The 19,456-nt window shown below is 47.3% G+C and overlaps 1 protein-coding gene across 2 annotated transcripts in view; it reads right to left on the bottom strand.

Moving 5' to 3' along the window:
- Lis-1 (LisH and WD40 domain-containing Lis-1) overlaps positions 1-18,915 on the bottom strand; it is a 31,705-nt gene extending 12,790 nt beyond the window's left edge. The window contains exons 1-6 of one of the 2 annotated variants that reach the window (XM_077678735.1): positions 18,758-18,915; positions 17,726-17,873; positions 2,243-2,321; positions 1,521-1,595; positions 730-936; positions 182-278 (exon numbers count right to left, since the gene is read on the bottom strand). In XM_077678735.1, coding sequence (XP_077534861.1) covers positions 182-278; positions 730-936; positions 1,521-1,595; positions 2,243-2,321; positions 17,726-17,763 — 496 coding nt within the window. In that variant the 5' untranslated portion in view covers positions 17,764-17,873; positions 18,758-18,915. Of the gene's footprint in view, positions 1-181; positions 279-729; positions 937-1,520; positions 1,596-2,242; positions 2,322-17,725; positions 17,874-18,578; positions 18,705-18,757 lie in introns of those variants that run through there. The other variant, XM_077678733.1, reaches the window with a different exon arrangement.
- Positions 18,916-19,456: the final 541 nt, after the last annotated feature.

Below are 19,456 nucleotides of genomic sequence, written 5' to 3'. Positions count from 1 at the left end.
AGAAGCCCGAAGGACACACACTCGCAATGAAACTGTGGGCCTCAACCCATGGCGCTTACTGCAGTGCTACCAATCGTCAGACGTCATCGACCTCAGTGAGCCAGAGTTTAGATCACTGCAGCAAATCCTCAGCGGCACATTCCCCCCACGAAGTGCCCGAAACGACCAATCGGGGACGTACCTAGATACTTCCCCGTGTGGTCGAAGCCTATGTCTTGGACGGTGTCCGTGTGGCCTTTCAGTGTCCGCTCAAAGTCTCCCGTTTCGTAGTCCCACACCTGGGGGCAGAGGAAGGATTGGGGCGAGTGAGTGCAGAGAGAAACTAACAGAAAGATCAGAAGCCCGAACCTAGTTTCACCTAATGTTTGGCCAGGCAACTAGAAAGGGTTTGCCCAAAACAATAAAAAGCAGCATCATCTAGTATTGCTGCGGCCTTGCCAAAGGTGAACATGCTATAACCGCCGCTTCCTCAGCAGACAGGTAAGCCACTTATTGGCACTGACATAGAAGGCAGCCTGGGCTGCTTACTACTGACCGCACTTGAGGCATGCTTTGCTCCAAATGCAGTAGATGGCACAACCTAATAAACGAGCTAATGACCAAGGGACCATAAGCGACGCTGAGACGCACAGATGCTCGTGGGTAAGGCATGGCACAAGCGGTAGAAAAAGGTGCATAGTTGGGGCAAACAAAGGTAGAGAAGAGAGGGGTAAGGTAAAAGAGGGGCACCTTGATGGAGGCGTCCTCGGAGGCGGACACGGCCACGGAGTAGACGGGGTGGAAGGCCACCCGGGTGACGGGCGACCGGTGGCCCATGAGGGCGTGCCGCTCGGGGGGCCGGGGGATCCACTCCGAGGGGGACCGCTTCTCCCGGCTGGGCGCCCCCGAGATGTACTCCTTCTCCGCCTCCGCCAGCCGGCTCTCCAGGTCCATCACCTAAGGGTGCGCAGGCGCAGGTCATCACCATCATCATCAATAACGCTAAAAATGGCCCACTGCACTGGAGCACATCACAGTTGTCAGCAAGAGTGCAGCACATCGATCGGGTTCACCAAAAGTGGCCGTGGGCAGCTTCCGGCAGCCAACTTGCAGGACTGGAGCAGAGACCACTACATCCTCCACTACACGTAATAGGTTTCACGTGCAGGTTGTCCTCCAAGCGAAAGGGCTACGGATCTTGGAGTATCGCACAAGTTGAGCTGGGCAGTCCACGCGACATCATAGATCCCTGCAAGGTCATCATCAACCCTCGCGTTGATGATGACCTTGCCGTTGCTGATTAACATGGCAGCTTTATATCAACCCATTGGCAGCTTTATACCAACCAATAAGTATACCAACCCACACGCATATACACATAACTTTGCCTGGCTTAGAAGGGACACTCTGCCCAACGATGCTTTCTTACAAATAGTCAGTATATGAACAGGAGAATTTCACTTGAGGATGCATTCCACCTTAAAATCATTGGGCTGACCCAGCATGAACACAGCACCATTGGAGACAAAGCAAGACGGTACCTTCTTTTGGAGCCTGATCACCGATGTCCATTTCTTTTCCAGTAGACCAGCGTACTTCTTGTCTATGTCGCCCGGCTGCCGTACAAAGAAAAATGGTTTTCCAAAGGTTACAAAAAAAACGAGGTATAAAAAAACAACTTTGAGCAGTCAGACCTCATGAGCTTATGGTGCTTACAGACACATGCACAAAACTTTGAGTTCGGTAAAACTTGCAATGCTCTGATCAGGTTTTCGTTTTTAAAAAAAAGCAGCAAAAATTATTGATAACAGGAAGCCCTTCCTTTGGTGTTCCATTTTTCCCAGCAACTCGACTCAATGCAAAAATGAGTTCTTGAAATTCTTCTTTACCACACCAGAAGTACATATACGACCCTGCTCTTCACTGTTCTGAACAAGCACAACACAGAGCTTTCGCAAATTCAGCTCTCACAAAGAACCTGCACCCGTGGAAGCCACCCAATTTTGAACAATGAATGTCAAAGCAGCCTTTCAAGTCGGCCTCACTGATTTTATCCAACATCATTTCACTTAAACCTTTCGAAACTGCCATTTCACACACTTCCCTAGAGATAAGAAGACAAAGAAACGTTAAGTTGAACTAAAAGATCAGGGGCGGGCTTAAATTATTATGTAATTCCATCATCTTAAGTTCTCTATTCCACTGTCGCAATTTACCACACCACATCCTCCACAGCCAAGTGTTGGCCGGCCCTAGCACCCACCATGTCCGCCTCCTTCTTGAAGGACTCCAGAGCCTCCATGAACCCATTGGTTGCCAGGTAGTCGGCAATAGCCTTGTTCCTGCAAAACACACGCACAAGCAAAATGCCTTCGCTCAGTATCACCCTGAGGATGTTTCCACGGGAACTCACGCACAAGCAAAATGCCTTCGCTCAGTATCACCCTGAGGATGTTTCCACGGGAACTCAAAAGAATTAGCTAGAAAATCCCAAGAAATAATGTTGACAATGGATGTCCCCGGGGTACTAGTCATACTCAATACCTTGGTAATTCTCACAGAGGAGCTCCACATCAAAAAGTGCATTTCCCTGTCAAAAGTACGAATGCCACAACAAGAACAAAATAAGGAGAGGAGGGACAGAACGGAACACATTGCAAATTTATATGCATTGTCAGGTTAATTTTAATCTGCAGAAACAACTACCATACACAAAAAGTCTAGCTAAACACCACGTATATATTATACTTTCCAACAATTTTGAAAGCACCCCGGCTTTGGTGTTCTTTGATTGGGCGAATTAATAACAGTTTCATGTTACGGGTACAATCACCACAATGAAAAACTAATGTAAAAAATACATATAATGATGATGTAAAGGTCGCAAAAGCTGTTTCACGCAAGGTCAGTGATGACACCATGTTTGGGGTAACAAAAGATTCCCCTAATGCACCGGAGATAAAAAGCAGGTGAATACACCATTGGCAAAAAAAAAGGAAGATTGGGAGCTAGGATCTAGCTGAAGACATGAATGTGCCTAAGAATAAATTACCATCGCTGCAATACCATGAAAAGTTCCTGTATGCCAGCCGCTCAGTGGCAACAAATAGCATCAGTCAACTGTTTGGATCCATAGGTGCACTGTACTTTACAAATTTCGAATAAATATCACAGGATCTCATTAAAAGGGAACCTTGTCGGCAAGAATTTGCGTCAGTGGCCTTTGCTTCAGCGACACACTAGTTTTTCCAAATTTTATTCCCCACATGTTCACAATATTGCACACCGAAAAGGTTTCTAATTATTAAGTTTGCCCAGCCAACCACCTTTTCAACCCTTAGGAGCAGTTTTCCTCCAATTTCAAAACTCTCTGGAAAAAAAAAATCTTACTTGTCCCCCCTTGACATCTGTGCCACTCGAACCTATCAATGCATCATCAGGGGTGGAAGCAGGGTCTAGCTTTTTGGAGCAGGCACGGGAGCAGCAATAGTCTTATTTTGGAGCAGCTTTGGAGCAGCAAAAATCCCATTTTGGAGCAGGCTTGGAGCAATTTAGGGGCTATTTCGGAGCACTTTTGGAGCACACTGACACCCTTAAATAATGTGGCTGAGCGCACTTTTAAGAGCAACTAATCCAAAAACTGCATGAAAAATACAATTGGCCAGAATTATTCAGAAGGAGCGCAATAAATCAAATAGGAGCTGGCACCTTGATATTACCTTTTACTCGGGACTGAAACCTGCTTTTGCCAATTCCTTTAAATGTAGCGACTTTTTGGCTTTTATTTGTATAATAATCAACACTATGTTACTAACGCTGGCTGCTTTTTTTAATTTTTTGGTAAAGTAGTTTCGAGCTAAAACAATCGCGTGCAGTGCGCCGCCCCTCTGCCGCCGTCGCCGCAACCTTGAAATCAGGCGTCGTGAACGTGCCCTACCCGCGCGGCGCTCGCCGAGCGCGCATCGTCTCGCATCGGTATTCCCCAACACGAAGAGGGGCGCCGTACAATATGGTGCCGTATTCGCAGCAAGCTGCCGCTACCGCGTCGACCGAGAAGGCAGGCATTATAGGCAGGCCTAGGCAGGCAGCGAACGAAGATGGCGATTTCACGACGCTTCATTTCGTGGTAGACACGAAGGCGAAAGCGGGCACGGCATCCCATCAAGACGCCCGCTTTCGCGGAAGAGTCGGGCCTCGTTGGCGCGCGAAAGAGTACGGCAGCTGTGTGGCGCGCTGCACGCAACTGTTTTAGCTCCACACCACCACTTCTTTCATTAAAGCAGCGTGTAAAATTCGGCTTCGAATGAACTTCTGATGCAGAAGGGCCGTTATTAACAGCGGAGCTGTGGTCACTGGCCGTAAGTTCAGGGTTCGTGCGCGCCGAAAACTCCCACCGAGGAACGCTAACGCGCACGTGTCGCGCAGCTGTCGAAATACCCACAATACCCACTCGACAGCGGAAAGGAAAGTGTTAGCGGCTGCCGCAACACTCAAGAGGAGCGTGCGCATGCGCTCAGTATCGTACAATAGCCCAAGCGCGCTGCGGTTTCGCAGTTCTCGGTACGTGCAGGTCCCGAAAAATTAGACTTCAATCACCACAGTAACTGCGTACTCGTGCAATAATAATAATAAAAAAACTACTGATGCGAAGGATGTGCGAAGGGGCCGTTCGTCTTACTTCGAGCAGCTGCAAATTCCAGAGGCCATGCCTCAAGTTTTATCACTACATAACTGTTCAAAGTACTTTTACTCATGCTGGTGACAGCTTCCGGGAAAGCCGCGGCGATAACAACGTTGCGATAAACTCCACGAGGAAACCACGAGTGCACCGAACTGCCGTGGCTATGGATGCGGCATCATGGCATGGATGCGGCTGCGTCTATTGTGTCGCCAGCGCTCAGTGTTGCCCGGACGACGACAAGACTCGGCTAAATTTGGCGTTGTATGCTCTCAATGGACAATAATCGCGCAAATTGCCGTTTCTGCGCAGCTTGGCGCAGCAGGGCAAATTGGCGCACAATGGCGCAATTGGCGCAGCAGTTCCACCCCTGTCACCCGCACAAAAAGTTAAAAAAAAAAATGGACTGCACATTTGAGTGGGATCAACTTTTCCTGGCTGAAATGTCTCTTCTGCAACTCCAGGAACTAGGGAGATACTTTTTGCATTAATAATATATGCTTCACCACCCCCCTTTCAGTCAACCAATACCGCGTTAGGAAAACAAACAAACCACCTCATTCCATAACCCAACTTTGAAAAAAGAAATGTCCAAATTGATAAGTACGGTACTATACTCGGGTAAAACTTAAAACTTAAAAACGACAACAAAAGTTGCCCCTGTGCCTTCCTCCACACGGTGCAAAGAGTGTGTTACTGCAAGTACGCTGAACATTACACAAGTGACAGGAGTAATATCCGTGAATTTTACGGAATTAATCTGCTCATAAATTACTGCAGCGATGACAAAGTGAGAAAAAGCAGGCAATGCCACGCATTAAGCGCACCCTTCTTTCAAAATGTAGGCGCGTTGATGTAGCTTCAGCGGAGTGACGGACAACATGAAATACTGCCGTTCTAAACTTGTACCACAGTGTAGTGCCCCTGACCGGAAACAGGAACTGTATATAGAAGCTCGCTGACTGTCGCGTTGCCTGCCAACACCAACGCGATACACATCGACACACAGCAATTAACTCCCGACCGCATCCACAGGATGTGGGATGACTCATGCAGCCGGTCGCTGAACTGCCACTAAGCCCTCCCTTAGACGGCTATGAAGCGCCACCATAAGCTGGGCGGAGAGAAAAAAAAAAAAAAAAAAGAGGCCTGTGCCACAGCGGCATGTATGTCTTTTTCCTAGCATTTTAGGCTCACTGCAGAAAAAAAAAGTTCAACAAGGAACCAGCTTAAACCGCAAAGAAACATGAGTGGTGCTAAACAATTGCTGTAGATACGGCTTCTTTCCGAGAGCAATAAACAACGAAACCAATTATCAGATGCAACGGGAAGGACGTTACCTACAAACGGCATTCCTGAAACCATCAAAAGCACGTGTGTACGCATCCAATGATCTGTATTTGCCTTTGTGTTGCAATCAATGCACTCCCAAAAATGCGCTTTTTGTTCCACACATCCTGTAACCACATTGTTATGTGTATTATCATCATCTTCCACTCCTGGAATAGCCCAGAACATGGCTGAATGTTTCAATAAATAAAACAACAACAAAAATTTCATGAATTTGTTACACCCAAAACCTGTAACGATGTTCACTGCCACTATTCCCTGGTAAATAGGTCTGCTCCAAGAGCTGCTAACTAATATGCAGTCCAACTGATTGCAAAGGCAATGTTAGTGCTAGGTAGACCCAGACAACAGAGGGTGTATCAAACGGAACTGCCCTCACTTCCCCAAAGGAAAATAAATAAAAGTAATAAATAAATGTAAATGTAAATAAAGACAAAAAGTTATTGCTTTAAGGGCACCCACACACTGCGAGCCCTAAAGCACTTGTCTGTGAATTGGAAAACACAGCCCCAATAATGGTGAGGCCACCCAGACCTCACGTGGTCCCACAAATCGCACGATCTCCATAAATGAACTTGGCCCCCACGAAAGCCAAGAGAGAGTGAGAGAGACTTTTTTTCCCCAACCTTTTAAAACATGCGCAGCGGCATCACTTTCATTTATGGACATTAGTTTGCAAAGTTCTGCTATATTTCCCCCCTCCCCCCTGATTACTGCCTATACCCCAATGTTTTTCAGACACTCGGAGACAAAGAACCAGTTCCTATATAGCGCTGTAGCAAAAATACTTTTCAGGCAACATTTTACGTGATAATGCTAGACATTTCTCATTTCCAGGCAAATTGCGTAGAGGTATTTTTTTTAGGCAACAAGATATAAGGTGTAGTCATTAGTGTGTTTCATTCTCTGATCCCACGTGGATTTCATCTAGCATTATTTAAAAGGCATTACTTTCGGCAATTTTGTCAAAATATGCAAGAAGTTTTGTCCCAAATCTGCCTATTTCAATTTAGGTAGAGAGACACTTCAAGGCACCTTTTTATTCACTAACAGGCCCACGTTTTAGTGCCAATTAAGCTGCTTCATAACAGACATTAACTGTGATGCAAAACACAATGCATACGAGGCATTTTCCTTCAATCTGCACAGATTTCATTTTTTTTTAACAAAGTAGGATTTCAACGATGTGGAGGCCATTTTTACTGCGCAAGAAGCACTGAAACCAGCAGGCATAGTTGTAATTATAATTAGTTACATTTCCCAGGCCACACAAAATTACATCTGTAAGTAGCTTAGAACAGAAATACTTTCATTCGGAGCAGCCAATAAGTATGGTTACACTTTCGATGAGTTCCACCTCTTAAGCGAACAAAAAAGGTGCTTAACCGACAGGCTTAGTTAGTAACCCATATCATACATAGTTTTTTCAGGCAGGCTCCATCTCTTGAAGAACTGGGTTCTTACTTGACAAACTTAGTTAATTACCCATTTCACTGCAATGCCTAGCCCGAAAAAGTTTTCTCTCTCATTCACCGATGACACAATTCAAACACTGTTATTGACATGGACATCAACGACAAACAGAAGAAATTTTCCAGTTCACAAAATCTCAAAAGAGGCCCTCATTCATTGAAGACACAGCCACACTGCACACACGCACAAACAAAGCAACACAAAGATGCAAGGGAACCCCCTCACCACTATTCCATTGTTACAGCGATCCGACCTCTCCACAAGGAAGCCACAAAGGGTGCCGCTGGCTGGCGATGCTCAAAGGTGCACGGCCTGAGGCATCTCACCCCCCCCTTTGGGCCAGTGTCCCATTGTCCTCAAGAGACAATTTGCCACCGTTTCACCCGCGGGGTGGCTAACCTGGCTCACAGCCCACTTTTAAAGTAAAACAACCAGGGAACAGGAGATGCCAGAGAAAGATTGGCAGAGGCAAGGACGACGCGCGCATGCACGCACGCCGACAATGAATAATGGGCCCCCAATTATGGCACATACAATGGCCGGGAAACGAGGCTCGAAACGAAGTAAAAGAAAAGAGAAAAAAAAAATGTCCTCACTGCTAAGGGAGAGAGAGACAGGGCTTGCCCCGAAGCGTTTAGGAGTAATTTGCGACCCCTATCATGATGCCACGCAAGGAGCGTGTTGCCTGTCTGGAGGCAGCGTAATTCAGAAGGCACCGCTCCAATTTACACACAAACCGCGCGCAAAGCGAACAGCTCGCTCCTCCTCTAGCTGCCGTTTCTGACACTGTGGCACATCGTAAAACTGTCTTGGAGAGAGCACACTTAAACACATGCCAGGAAGCACCTCGTAAAGCACTCACGCAAAATAAATAAATAAATACGCAAATAGGGTGTGTGCCAGAAAGAGACCCCGGTGCAACAAGTGGCTGAAAAAACTGCCGTGAAGAATATTCCAGTTAGCCCATTCACTTTTTTTAACCATTACTTCTAAGTAAGCTGCTTGAATGGCTACTTTTCTGGCATACTCGCAGTAAATACCACGAAGTACCCACTCAAGAAACTCTGAAAACTAAACCCACAACCGCTGGCTGTACTGAACTCCTTTTTCACTACCTTTTTTATTTGTAAAACGAATACACGAGATGAGCCGGCGCTACGCACAAGGGTTTTGGGTTAAAAAAAAAATCCTCACAAAGTCAACTTCCATTAATACGAAGTCTACGGGGACCACAAAATACTGCGGAGTAACTGAACCTCCAATTCAACGATAAAGCACGAATGTTACTAGTCTGCAACACATTTGCAGTCTAGTGACAATGCTTGACTTCATTAAGAATCTCGAGTTTCATCACCAAGTCAAGCACACGACATGCGTTTCCACAATAGTTGTGACATCGCCAAAATCGAAGCGCGAAGTGCTCATTACAAAAACTGCTCACATTGTGCTGTGTGTAACAAAGAAAGTTGAAGACCGCAAAACAGCGAATGTTTTGAGGTCTAGAGGTCATAGGAACTGTGCACTGCTTCAGTTGCTATGGCATCGACACCAGTACAGAACACGACGCTGTTTTCACACTTGAAAATTTTGTATTTCATCAAAAAATGATGGTCACATTGACGCTTTTTATTTGAAATAACTTCCAATTAACTGATGTAATGGGTTTTAGCTTCAAATTATCAAGCAACACCTCTCATGGGATTGCATGACAAATTTCTGGGGCCAGCACATCACTTCCAATTAACCGAAAATTCCGTATAAACGACTTCAAATAAATAAGAGTTGACCGAAAAATAAAATGCCCAGCACAGTAAAGAGCATAAAGACTATTGTATAATAAAGACAAATATAATAAAGACCGTATAAAGACTGAAATAACGCAAACACAATAAGGCTGCTTTATGTCCTTCATGCACACCGCTAGAGCCAATGCAAACAAATTTGCTTTGCGTTCCACCCCTGCCTAAATACATACCATTTAAAGACCTACAGTTAATTTTTCCCTAACACCAAATTGCAAAATACATTACAAAACAGAAATATTGGACCACAGAAACAATGTTCAGCAACTTCCAAGTCAGGGCTCCCAAGATCATGAAGCTTTCAATTCAGGCAAAAAAAAAAAGAAAACACTACATGCTTTGCAGTTAATTCAAAATTCAAATCTTTGTTTCTTGCATCAAAGCTCCACCTGGGATTACAGCAGATCCCGGATATATTGAATTCATGCATATATCGAAGAGTCCAAGCATCCTCTTGGAAACCGTATGCAACAGTACAGTCAAACCCGTTTATAGCGAACTGCAATATGCACCGCGATTAGTTCGATATATCCAATAGTTCGATATAGCCGAACCCGCCTATAATGAACTCATTGTTACAAGTTCGCAATCCGCGGGATCCCCCCCCAGCCCAACTCCACCATCACCAAATGCAGAAACGAACACAGTAAAGTAGCCATTGCCATACCCAAAATAATTTATTTATTGCAAGTAATATAAAGCTACTTTCCAAGCCTTTACTGCCAACGTTGCAAAAAAAAAAAAAGCAGTGATTTTTGTTCTAACTTTCATTTTGGCGGCTTCAACTAGTATAGCATTCTCTACACGAAACATTGTTTGCACCAGTTCGAGTCCGCGTCCTCAAAAATCTAAGAATCATTGGCGGAGCACCTCGACTGCCGAAAGCGCTTCATTATAAGCGTCGGACGGATTTCACTAGCGACATCATCGGGAACGCTGGCGAGCTCTTCACACAGTTCACCGATGCTGCTGTCTTGGTTCGGACTCGCTGACAGGGCGGGTTCCGTCGCGAGTCCCGCGCGTCGGAACCAGTTACGGAAGGTATTGGGCGTCACGTCGCTCCGTGCAAGGCACAATGTCTCAGTCGCGGCTCTTGCTTTGTGGTCGCGGCCAATCCACATCTCAATCGCCGCTCCGAGATCATGCATTTCGGCGGCCATTCTATGCGCCCAGAGTTCGATATATCGGATGTGAACTTCGTTATAAGGAATATGTTTCCCATGTATTTCCATAACCGAATTATTTTTGTTCGATCTATTGCATAATTCACTTTATCCAGGTTCGTTATAGCCGGGTTTGACTGTATAGTAGTACTTTTGTACGCGTGTATTGAACTCTCGTTCAAAGTCACATTTCAGATAGCGAACGCCACACCACAAGTGCCCCTGCAAAGTGCGCTTCTCCTGATGGAGTTGTGGGCGGTGATGGTTACTTCTGGCGCGTCGTGTCGCTTCGGTGGCCTTCAATACTTACTAAGAAACTCTATGCCTTACACCCCTCCTCGACCTGCTGGATTCGCTAGCATGGGGACAGCCTCATGATGATGAAAATGCAAGGTGCGATTGGATGCGAAGGGGGAAGGGGAAACCGACAAGGACCCAGAGGCGGCTCTGCTGGCATGGAGACCGGTGCGGCGTGGCGCGTGTTGGTTTCATTTGTGGCGGCCAATCTTCAAAGCCACGGTCGCGAAAAGAATGGAAGAACTTGGATTTAGCGACAAAGGCGGACATCATTAGACAGGTGAAGAGTAGTCGTCGGCTGCAGAGGCATTAGAAATTGTAAATTCCTCGTAGCCTGCTTGAGCACGACACTGCGCAGCAGGCTCACGTAAGGCGAAGGCAGCGCGGCCTAGCTGTTCTGGAGCATGTCGCGTGCGTGTTCCTTCGGCTGGTTCCGCAAAGCGGCTTTGTTGCAGCTTCAGTCGAGAGGTGTTAGATTACAAAAAACGACGGCGCTGAGTGCCTCGAGAGTGAATTAGAGAGCTGCCAGCATTCCAATGCATAATTCGCGTGCTGCACCAGCACTAAGTTCGTAGATATTGGCAACGAAGTGCAGCTGTGGTGGATCGCAGCGATGCAGTGATTGCGGTGGAGATCACCATTTCCGGATAACCGGACCTCATTAGCGACCCTGACGACGTTCCCAACTGCCTACGGCAGCCGAGCTTGCGTCGGCATTCAACGTAACTCGTGGCCGTGGGGGCGCAGTGGATGGCGCAGGGGTTTCTCATTCGAATGGTGTCAGTAAGCTTGAAGGCAGTTTGGTAAACTTCATGATGCAGAAGATAAAGCACGCGAAACTCACTGACTTTTTTTTGTGCTAAATACAGAATGGCGGTTGTCACGCTGAGTTTCGTGTTTTCCATGCTTTAAGGAGCAAATGGGAAAAGCTAGCGCTTGTCACGATCTTGGAAAGCTCCCAGTGATGTGCAGAGCTTTCGGATAAGCTTCAGATGGGCGTATCTTACATTTCAAATTGTCGATATACTGAACTATTTCGCAATCCCCTTGGAGTTCGATATGTCCAGGATCGACTGTATATGGTTCATGTTGCGGATACAGATTAATCTCGAGCCCCCCTTTCTTTCAGTATTGTTTGAAGAACGTCAAGGATTTGACACACAAGGCACTCTTGTTTCCTGCCTTCATCAGAAGAAAAATGACCACCACAGCCATAAACCAAACTCAGAACTGCAATGCCTAAGCCACTGAGCCACCGTGGCGGGATTCAGCCTCAAACGTCCAGGAAGAAAAATAGCAACAGTATAGGACCACTGCACAAACGTGGCAGCTTGCTCGAAAGGGAATTCCAACACCAACAAACACGGATCCACAACGACTGAAATATTCAGCAACGCAGAACAGCGGGGCGGGACGACGTGGAATGTACAGGTGCTCTTTAGAGGCTCACAACTAGAGCGAATTTCCTTGTAGCAGCTTCCAAAAAGGTTCTTTGCTCGAGACCTCTCAGCTTGGCCTAAGTAGCTAGCCCGTACGACCCGATGTTCATGAACCACCTTCTTTATGACAGCAGCGTGTCCATTCAGCATTTTGCCGTTTCTTTTTGGGCACCGTAAATGTCTCCCCCGCTCAAAGAATTCTCGAAGGAACTTAGGTACTTTGCACAGTTTTATGGCGTTCAACAGGTTGGTCATTAGAATAAACTCAGCTACAGTGGAGCCCATTGTAACGTAAACACTCATTGTACAGAACGGGATATAATGCAGGTCTCTGCGGCAACCATTCAAGTTTTCACAGAACTCGCTGCATAGATAAAATAAGCCACCAGAAAGGGGATACCAATAATAGCCCAGCTATTTAGCAGCTCACCAATGCCTGTCTTTGAGCCTGGTGCTTTTCTCTCGCTCAAAACATGGCCACAAAAAAAATTAAAATATAAAGCTCCTCCTTGTACACACGCCGAGGTTGCTTCAAAGCATCCCAATACTGTTCCCACATCTGCCCTTTCGCTTGGCAAGACACATAGTCTCCCTAGAAATGTTGTGCAAATAAGCAAGCACCTTTGACATGGCCAGGAGACGAGGAAGTGTTCAACGAAGTAGCAGAGGCTTGTGCTCTTTATCTCACTGTATCAGCCGAGGACCTGCCACTGTGGCGTCCGTTATTCCAAACACAAAGGGAACAACAAGCACTCTTCCCCAGAACAAAGAAAAACACAGTTGAACGCACTGAAAACTGAGTGAACAGGATGCTTGAGGCATACAGTAAACACGACACCATTAGTACAGATGTGTCAATGATTTTGCAAAAATCATGTAGGCATGAAAAAGAAATTTATCGGGGCACTGAAGTCTGCTTACATACTTTGAAAAGAAAGCCTGGTGATACTTATCACTTTACTCCTCCATTGTATTTGCACCTCTTGGCTTCCATTTCTTCATCTTTCATCGCAAACTCACATGCAGGCACGTTAGGTGTCCCGCAAGATACACTATTCCGCAACCTTGGTTTCCAATTTGTAGTATCGTGAAGTTTGTGAAGCAGGCGCATTAGCCCCTCAAAGCTCCCGATTCCTGGCAAATCGCCAAAGTCGGCATGTCAACGAAGAAAGGAACAATAACGACAACTTCTCTTCTACTGCCGTCAATGTGCTGAGGTAGCCCAGTGGTACATCGGCTGCTACTTTGGGGACACATGTTCTACTCTTACAGATCACATGTGTCTTATTCATTTGTTTATTTTGTGGCAGCTATGTTCTTGACCAAACAACTACTACTACGGCTTTTCGTAGAATGAAGCATTTAAGGCTCTCACCTTACAAGACACGCAATAAAAAAACATGGCTGAGTTTAAAGGTACTGCACATTTGTGTGATCATAAATTTTTTGAATAACAGTGTGAATGGAGCCAGACCTTTAAGAAACTGCAGACAGGCGTCCGAGCCCATGGATGGAGCAAGTTAGCAAGTTTAGAAATCAAGGTTTGGCACAAAAAAAATGTGACTACATTACCATATATGCGTGTGTTTAGACATGATGTTTGATTTTAAGATCAAAAGTTCAGTGAACCTTCTTCCTTTTGTTTTTTCAGTGTACTTACTTTCCTTGGTGGACAGGAGAAAATAACTACATTAATTCAGATGATTAGCAAAGATGGACCAACATTTTAATTGATGACTATGGCATGCTGCTTTTCCTGCGGGGTTTTATTGGATAACCGAAAAAAAAAAAAAAACACCCCTACAAGTAAGAACGTGTAGAAATTAGAGTCTTCAAAGGGCAGGCCACAAACTTAAACACCCGGGCCTGCTTGCCCGTCCCAGTAATAAATACAATGATTGGCACTATGAGCCGAACATGACCAGTGAATGGCAAGCTGTTGCGCCACCTGCCCTGCAGAAAAACGGTCCATAAGCTTCCACGCCACCACGGTGTGTGTGCATACAGAGTGGTTTACGCTAACCAACCACGAACTTAAAAAAAAAAAAAAAAAGCCACAACGGTGCTTCAAATGTTGTTTTGGCAAGCCCACATACCCTTGACATCTAGCCATATTGCTGAGAATTAAAATACGAACCATTTCAGCTACACGTTTTTAGGGCACATGTTTACATTAAAAAAACAGAGGGGAACAACCAAAACCACCCTGCTTTGATGAAGAATTCCATATATGGCTTCCAGCTAGAGATACGTGCCTGCAGAGTTGGTGGTCAATAACACTGGTGCTCCCATGTCCCATTTACGCGTGACAATAGGTGCGTCATATGACTGCTAATGCAGTTGAGGGCAAAATTGGAAGACTCATCTCTTCCAACAACAGGTAAAATTTGATTTTTTTAAGGGGTTAGTTTCGGCAGTTATGTGCCTCCCCCTTTTCCCAATGTGCGTGGTTTATGGGCGCATGCCCAGAAACAATGCGCATCAAAAAATTTTGAACACACCACCAACGATGCCAGCCTTTCTGTTGAAAGATAATTTCCGAATTGCTTGCAATCATCATCCAGACACCAATGGCGCAGTTCTTGCTACTCCGGCCATCACTGTCTGGACTATCACACCACAGCAGCAGAAACCCAACATCTTCAAGTGACCCCTGAGGACATTGCTCCTCGAGAGAACCTGCTCACAAAGCCCCCTGCCCCAAGTCTGCGAAGATATAGGTTGTATTCACTAGCGAGGCACGCATGCAGGCAACCCTGTGAGTGCGCCGTTACTGGTTATGTCGGGCTCCGCGAGATGGCGGTACTTGTCCGTGTTAAGCACATCATTTGTGTTGGACGTTCCAAACTGTACCCCACTGAACGCAAAGTATGCCTCGACTACAATGTGAGTGCGATTAATAACATCTCTGTTGACGCCACCATTGAGAATAGGGTTGAAACGGAGCAGACGACGCACGCCAGTGTTTCTTTTTTTTCCCTCTGCGTGCAGGTGCAGGGGCACAAGCTGCGCCATGTCCGTGGCCGTTTCCAGTGATGCCAAGCGAAGAAATTGACAACTAAAGTTTTTCAGTGAATACCATCTATAGGAGGCACCACTCTGAATGAGGAAAGCGGCAGCCTCAGCCACACCCACATTTCAACAAGGCAATTGTCTATATCCCCATTCAAAGTGTTGTCTCCTGCTTGCCGACCATCTTCCAAGCTTCACTGTTACACTCGCAAGCACACTCCTGCTAAGAGGATCTCAAAACAAAGGCCCCAAAATTTGCCCACACAATTCAACTTTCCCACGTGGCGACACGAACAGCACAAAGCAAGCAATGTACAGCTGAAGTGCTCAAATATTGTGCGCAAACACGGGCTAAGTTCTTTTTCATTATTATTTTCTTGTCACTGATTCTTGATCGCTACGAAGCTTCATGAGAATTTGCTTCCAATTATGGCAATGTTTTGGTTCTTTCCACATGGGCATGCGACAGCTTCAGCTTGTGTGCTGCCAGCAAGATGCCCAATTTGGAGATTCGCTCGGTTCCTGTTTGTTGCTAGTAGTGTTTGCCTATGGTTGTGCAAAATTGGCTCTGGAACCAGGTTTTGCAAGAGTTTGGCATACGTGTACATAAGCGCTCAGCACTTGAAGTTAGCACCAAAGTCCGCAACCTTACACAGCAAGTGGCCTTGGCCTAACAGAATTGTGTTATCGCTCACCCGTGTCAATTCTTGACCCCAAGAGGAATGACACCGCAGTTGTTTCCAGCAGCGCTTGAACACCAGGCACAACAGAAATTGACGTGCACAGCGGCAAATACTTTTCCATTTGGCCGGCGGGCCCTCCAGAGGGGGAGATATCTAGGCACTCTGGCAGAATGTAAAATTCTCAGAATCCTGCGATGTCAACCTACATATTCTGCTGTGACAAAAACTGGTCGACACCAATCGCCTCAGTCACCGTAACGGCAGCAACATGAGCAACTCCAGCCGACTAGAGCAGCTAAATCGCCCGTTTGTGTCGCTCCGGTCTCAAGTGCTGCTGTTTTGTGTTTGTGGCACTAACAGGGTTCTCGTTCATTCATCTTAACCATTCACCCATTCCCTTTAAAACAACTGTACTGTGTGTGAGGGTGCTTGTTAATTCATCTTAACCATTCACCAATTCCCTTTAAACAACTGCACTGTGTGTGCATAATCAAGATGTGAGTATGATGTATACATGCTCCGTTTGCAAAGAACCTAGAAAACGCTGAAACATCTACCATTACACCAGGTTCTCGATAAGGATCTTGTCAACGTCAGGAGGGTCATAACTCGCATAGACTCCCATACATTGGTGACGGATATGCAAGTTATGAACTGGGAATGAATAAACGGATGGATGAAAAAAAAAATGTAAGAAACTTTACATACTTTTTTGGGTCTCATTTATTGCATGTGCTTCCACTAAACCATCACACACGCTGCCTGTTATCATGCCCAGGGAAAGGCCGTCGGTGCTTAGAGAAATAAAACTAATGTGCACATCTGATTACGCAGAAATTCAGTTCACGTCAAGATTTTGAGGCTAAACAATGAAGAAGTGACCAGCACGAGAGGACGAAGAAGCAGCCAGCAGAACCACGACCGTAGACGCAACATTTGGAGAAGCTAAACTGGCTTTTGTTGCAGCTTACTCACTCCGGTGGACATTACGTCCCACTTATGCTTTCCCAGAAACTCACACTGAGAAGGCTTAACCTAAGCAAACTAGTTTTTAATCATGACAATTACAATTGCACAAGGATTGCCAGGCTACCTGTCTTTCGTGCCCTCAAGTCTAACCGAGAGGTGGGGGGTAGAATTTCATACAATGCTCCGCTGCAGCTTTGCCGCAGGAGTCCGCGCAATCGCGTCTCGCGCGACCCACAACAACCTTGTGGAGGGAGAAACAGCCCCTGTACACAACACACGGCCTTCTCGGCCCTACAGTGGCCGCAGACAACAGAAACTATCCCCCTCCTTGCCCTCTACCTCAGCGGGTTAACGCATTCCCGCTGCGTCGCAGCCTTTCACGCGTGAGCAACGACAATTTAGAGTCGGCTGCGTCGTGCACACGACGCAGCCGATGGCGAGTTTAGTCTCCCCCAAAAACCAACAACTCCCCACTAAGTCTGTCGCTAATCCTTCCTTTCGGCAGCCGGTTTCGGCAAAAACAACAACAAAAAACATTAAAACCCGCTGTGTTCCTATGACTGGAGTCAATATTGGGGAATAAGCACCACGGCATGCGAAACAAGCCGATTCCGGCGAGCGAAAGGCATGCGGCAAGTCGCCGGAAAAAAAGGTCGCCGCTCGCGCGCGCGGCGAAGAAAACACCGCTTCTGCGGCGAGCGACCACCACAACTCTCGGACCGCGTCCAGTCATGCGAGACCGCAACACAAGAGTCATTGCGCTCCCACGGAAAGCACGTCTTTTCGCTCGAGCGGATCAGCCCGCTCGGGGCTTCCAGACAGCCCGAGAAAACAACGAACAAACACGCTCGCAGACGATCGATGAGCGGGGAATACTCACAGCTCTTCCCGTTGCCTTTGTGACAGCACCATTTTCATAGTACGGGTGGTTGTTGCGGGTCGTGGTCTAATCCGGGCGGCTGCTTCGTCGGCGGGAGGGAGCACGGAGTCGGCACGGCACGGCGGCGGTTCAAGGCTGCTGCCTCCACCTTGACACCGCCAGAGAACGAGACAAAGTTAGCACGCCGCCCTCGATCGGGGCGGAACTTCGACCCGCCGGTCCCGCATTAGCACGCCTACCGCGCGGTCAAAGCCTCTCGCGGTCGCAATTAGGCGTAGACTACGGGCCGGCCCCCCAACCGAACACGACAAACGCCGCGAGCGCCTCTCTTTTGCTTCCCCCAAGATGACCCGGGACACCTCGGCCGGCCAGTTACGCAAGTGTTATTGCTCGTTCTGGCACGATACGGCCAACAGCTGCTCTAACGTATCCGAGTGACGTCAAGACCGAATCGGCCGCCGCCGAGGAGGTAGCTGTCTGTGCGTCCCGTAGTACGCGATGTCTCCACTTCTTTCTACCCCCCCACCACCACTTGTAAATGCTGCTCCCGCACCACCCAGTCGCACGTCTACTGTCAGCTGCGCCTTGGAAACGAGCACGGCAGGACGTCGTTCACTGGCCGAGAAATTCCGATTGTTCGCACGCGGTCGGAATGAGCAAGAAAACAATTCCTGTTTGCGTAGGCTGCCAGCAGCCGTCTCCTTGATCGCGAGCAACCGTACTGCCGCCGCTCGCAACGAAACCTCCGAGTGACAGGCATCGTATCGCGAGGACACGTCGGGCGAATTTCGGACGGACCACCTCTGACGTCGCCGTGCAGATATGGGCGGCCGAGGGGACGTAAGACACGCACCGACGACGGAGATCCCATCGCTGGGTGCCCGTTTAGCTCTTAGGCCTAGGGCAGACGGCAGTCCTATCAAGCGGTCGGTCCGATCACACGGAAGCATTTCCGACGGACGCGCTCGTTCCAAACAACGGGACGTTTGCGGAAGTGCAGAAGGGTGTCGGAGGAGTCCGAATCGCACTCACCTGGGGGTATTCACGAGTTCATTCATTCCCAAATGCAGATTTTGAGAGAATTACATCCGTTTGTCACCACACTTCCCACAATCCCATGCTCCACTCCAGCGCCGCAGCCGCAGCGCCAGCCCGTGCCAGGAAAGAAAAGCTGTCTCTCTCGCCCTCTCGCAATCTCCCGTCTGGCGGTTGGTCTGGCGCATAGGTCTGGCGAGACTCCAAAATCAATCGAAACCGTACCGTCGCTTGGGCAACATTTCCGAACGTTTTTCCGCTTGCGCATCTGATCAACATTTATTTAATCCGGTGCCTTATAGAGCTTCTAGATAGGTTTAAGGATAAAAAATGATTGAGGCAAAGGTAATTCTCAATGTTAATTTTACTCTTCTGCAATAGCGCTGTGCGCATCTTCCTGGGCACGCGTTCTTTATTATCGTCCACGCCGTGTTCATAGTTTTATACAGTTTATATTAATATGAAACTCTAATGCAGTATCCGAGCACTTTTGGCTGTTCACATTTGGCGCGAAATTTAAACCCGTACTTTTGCTCTGAGGAGCGCTGCCTCCCTTGCCTCCCTCACGCAAATCTGCATGAGGGAAGGAGCATCTGTAGGTTATTTGTGCCGATTATGTGCCCCCCTCCTCCCCCCCCCTCCCCACAGACACACACACCCCACTCCTACCTTTGCGGAGTATGCGGCCAGAAACGC

The sequence above is a fragment of the Haemaphysalis longicornis genome, unplaced genomic scaffold, assembly GCF_048455015.1.
Source record: "Haemaphysalis longicornis isolate Haplotype H1 unplaced genomic scaffold, Haemaphysalis longicornis Haplotype H1 scaffold_7, whole genome shotgun sequence".
NCBI classification, from domain to species: Eukaryota; Metazoa; Arthropoda; class Arachnida; order Ixodida; family Ixodidae; genus Haemaphysalis; species Haemaphysalis longicornis.
Note: the sequence above shows the minus strand (reverse complement) of the source record. Positions and strands in the feature narration are given on the sequence as shown.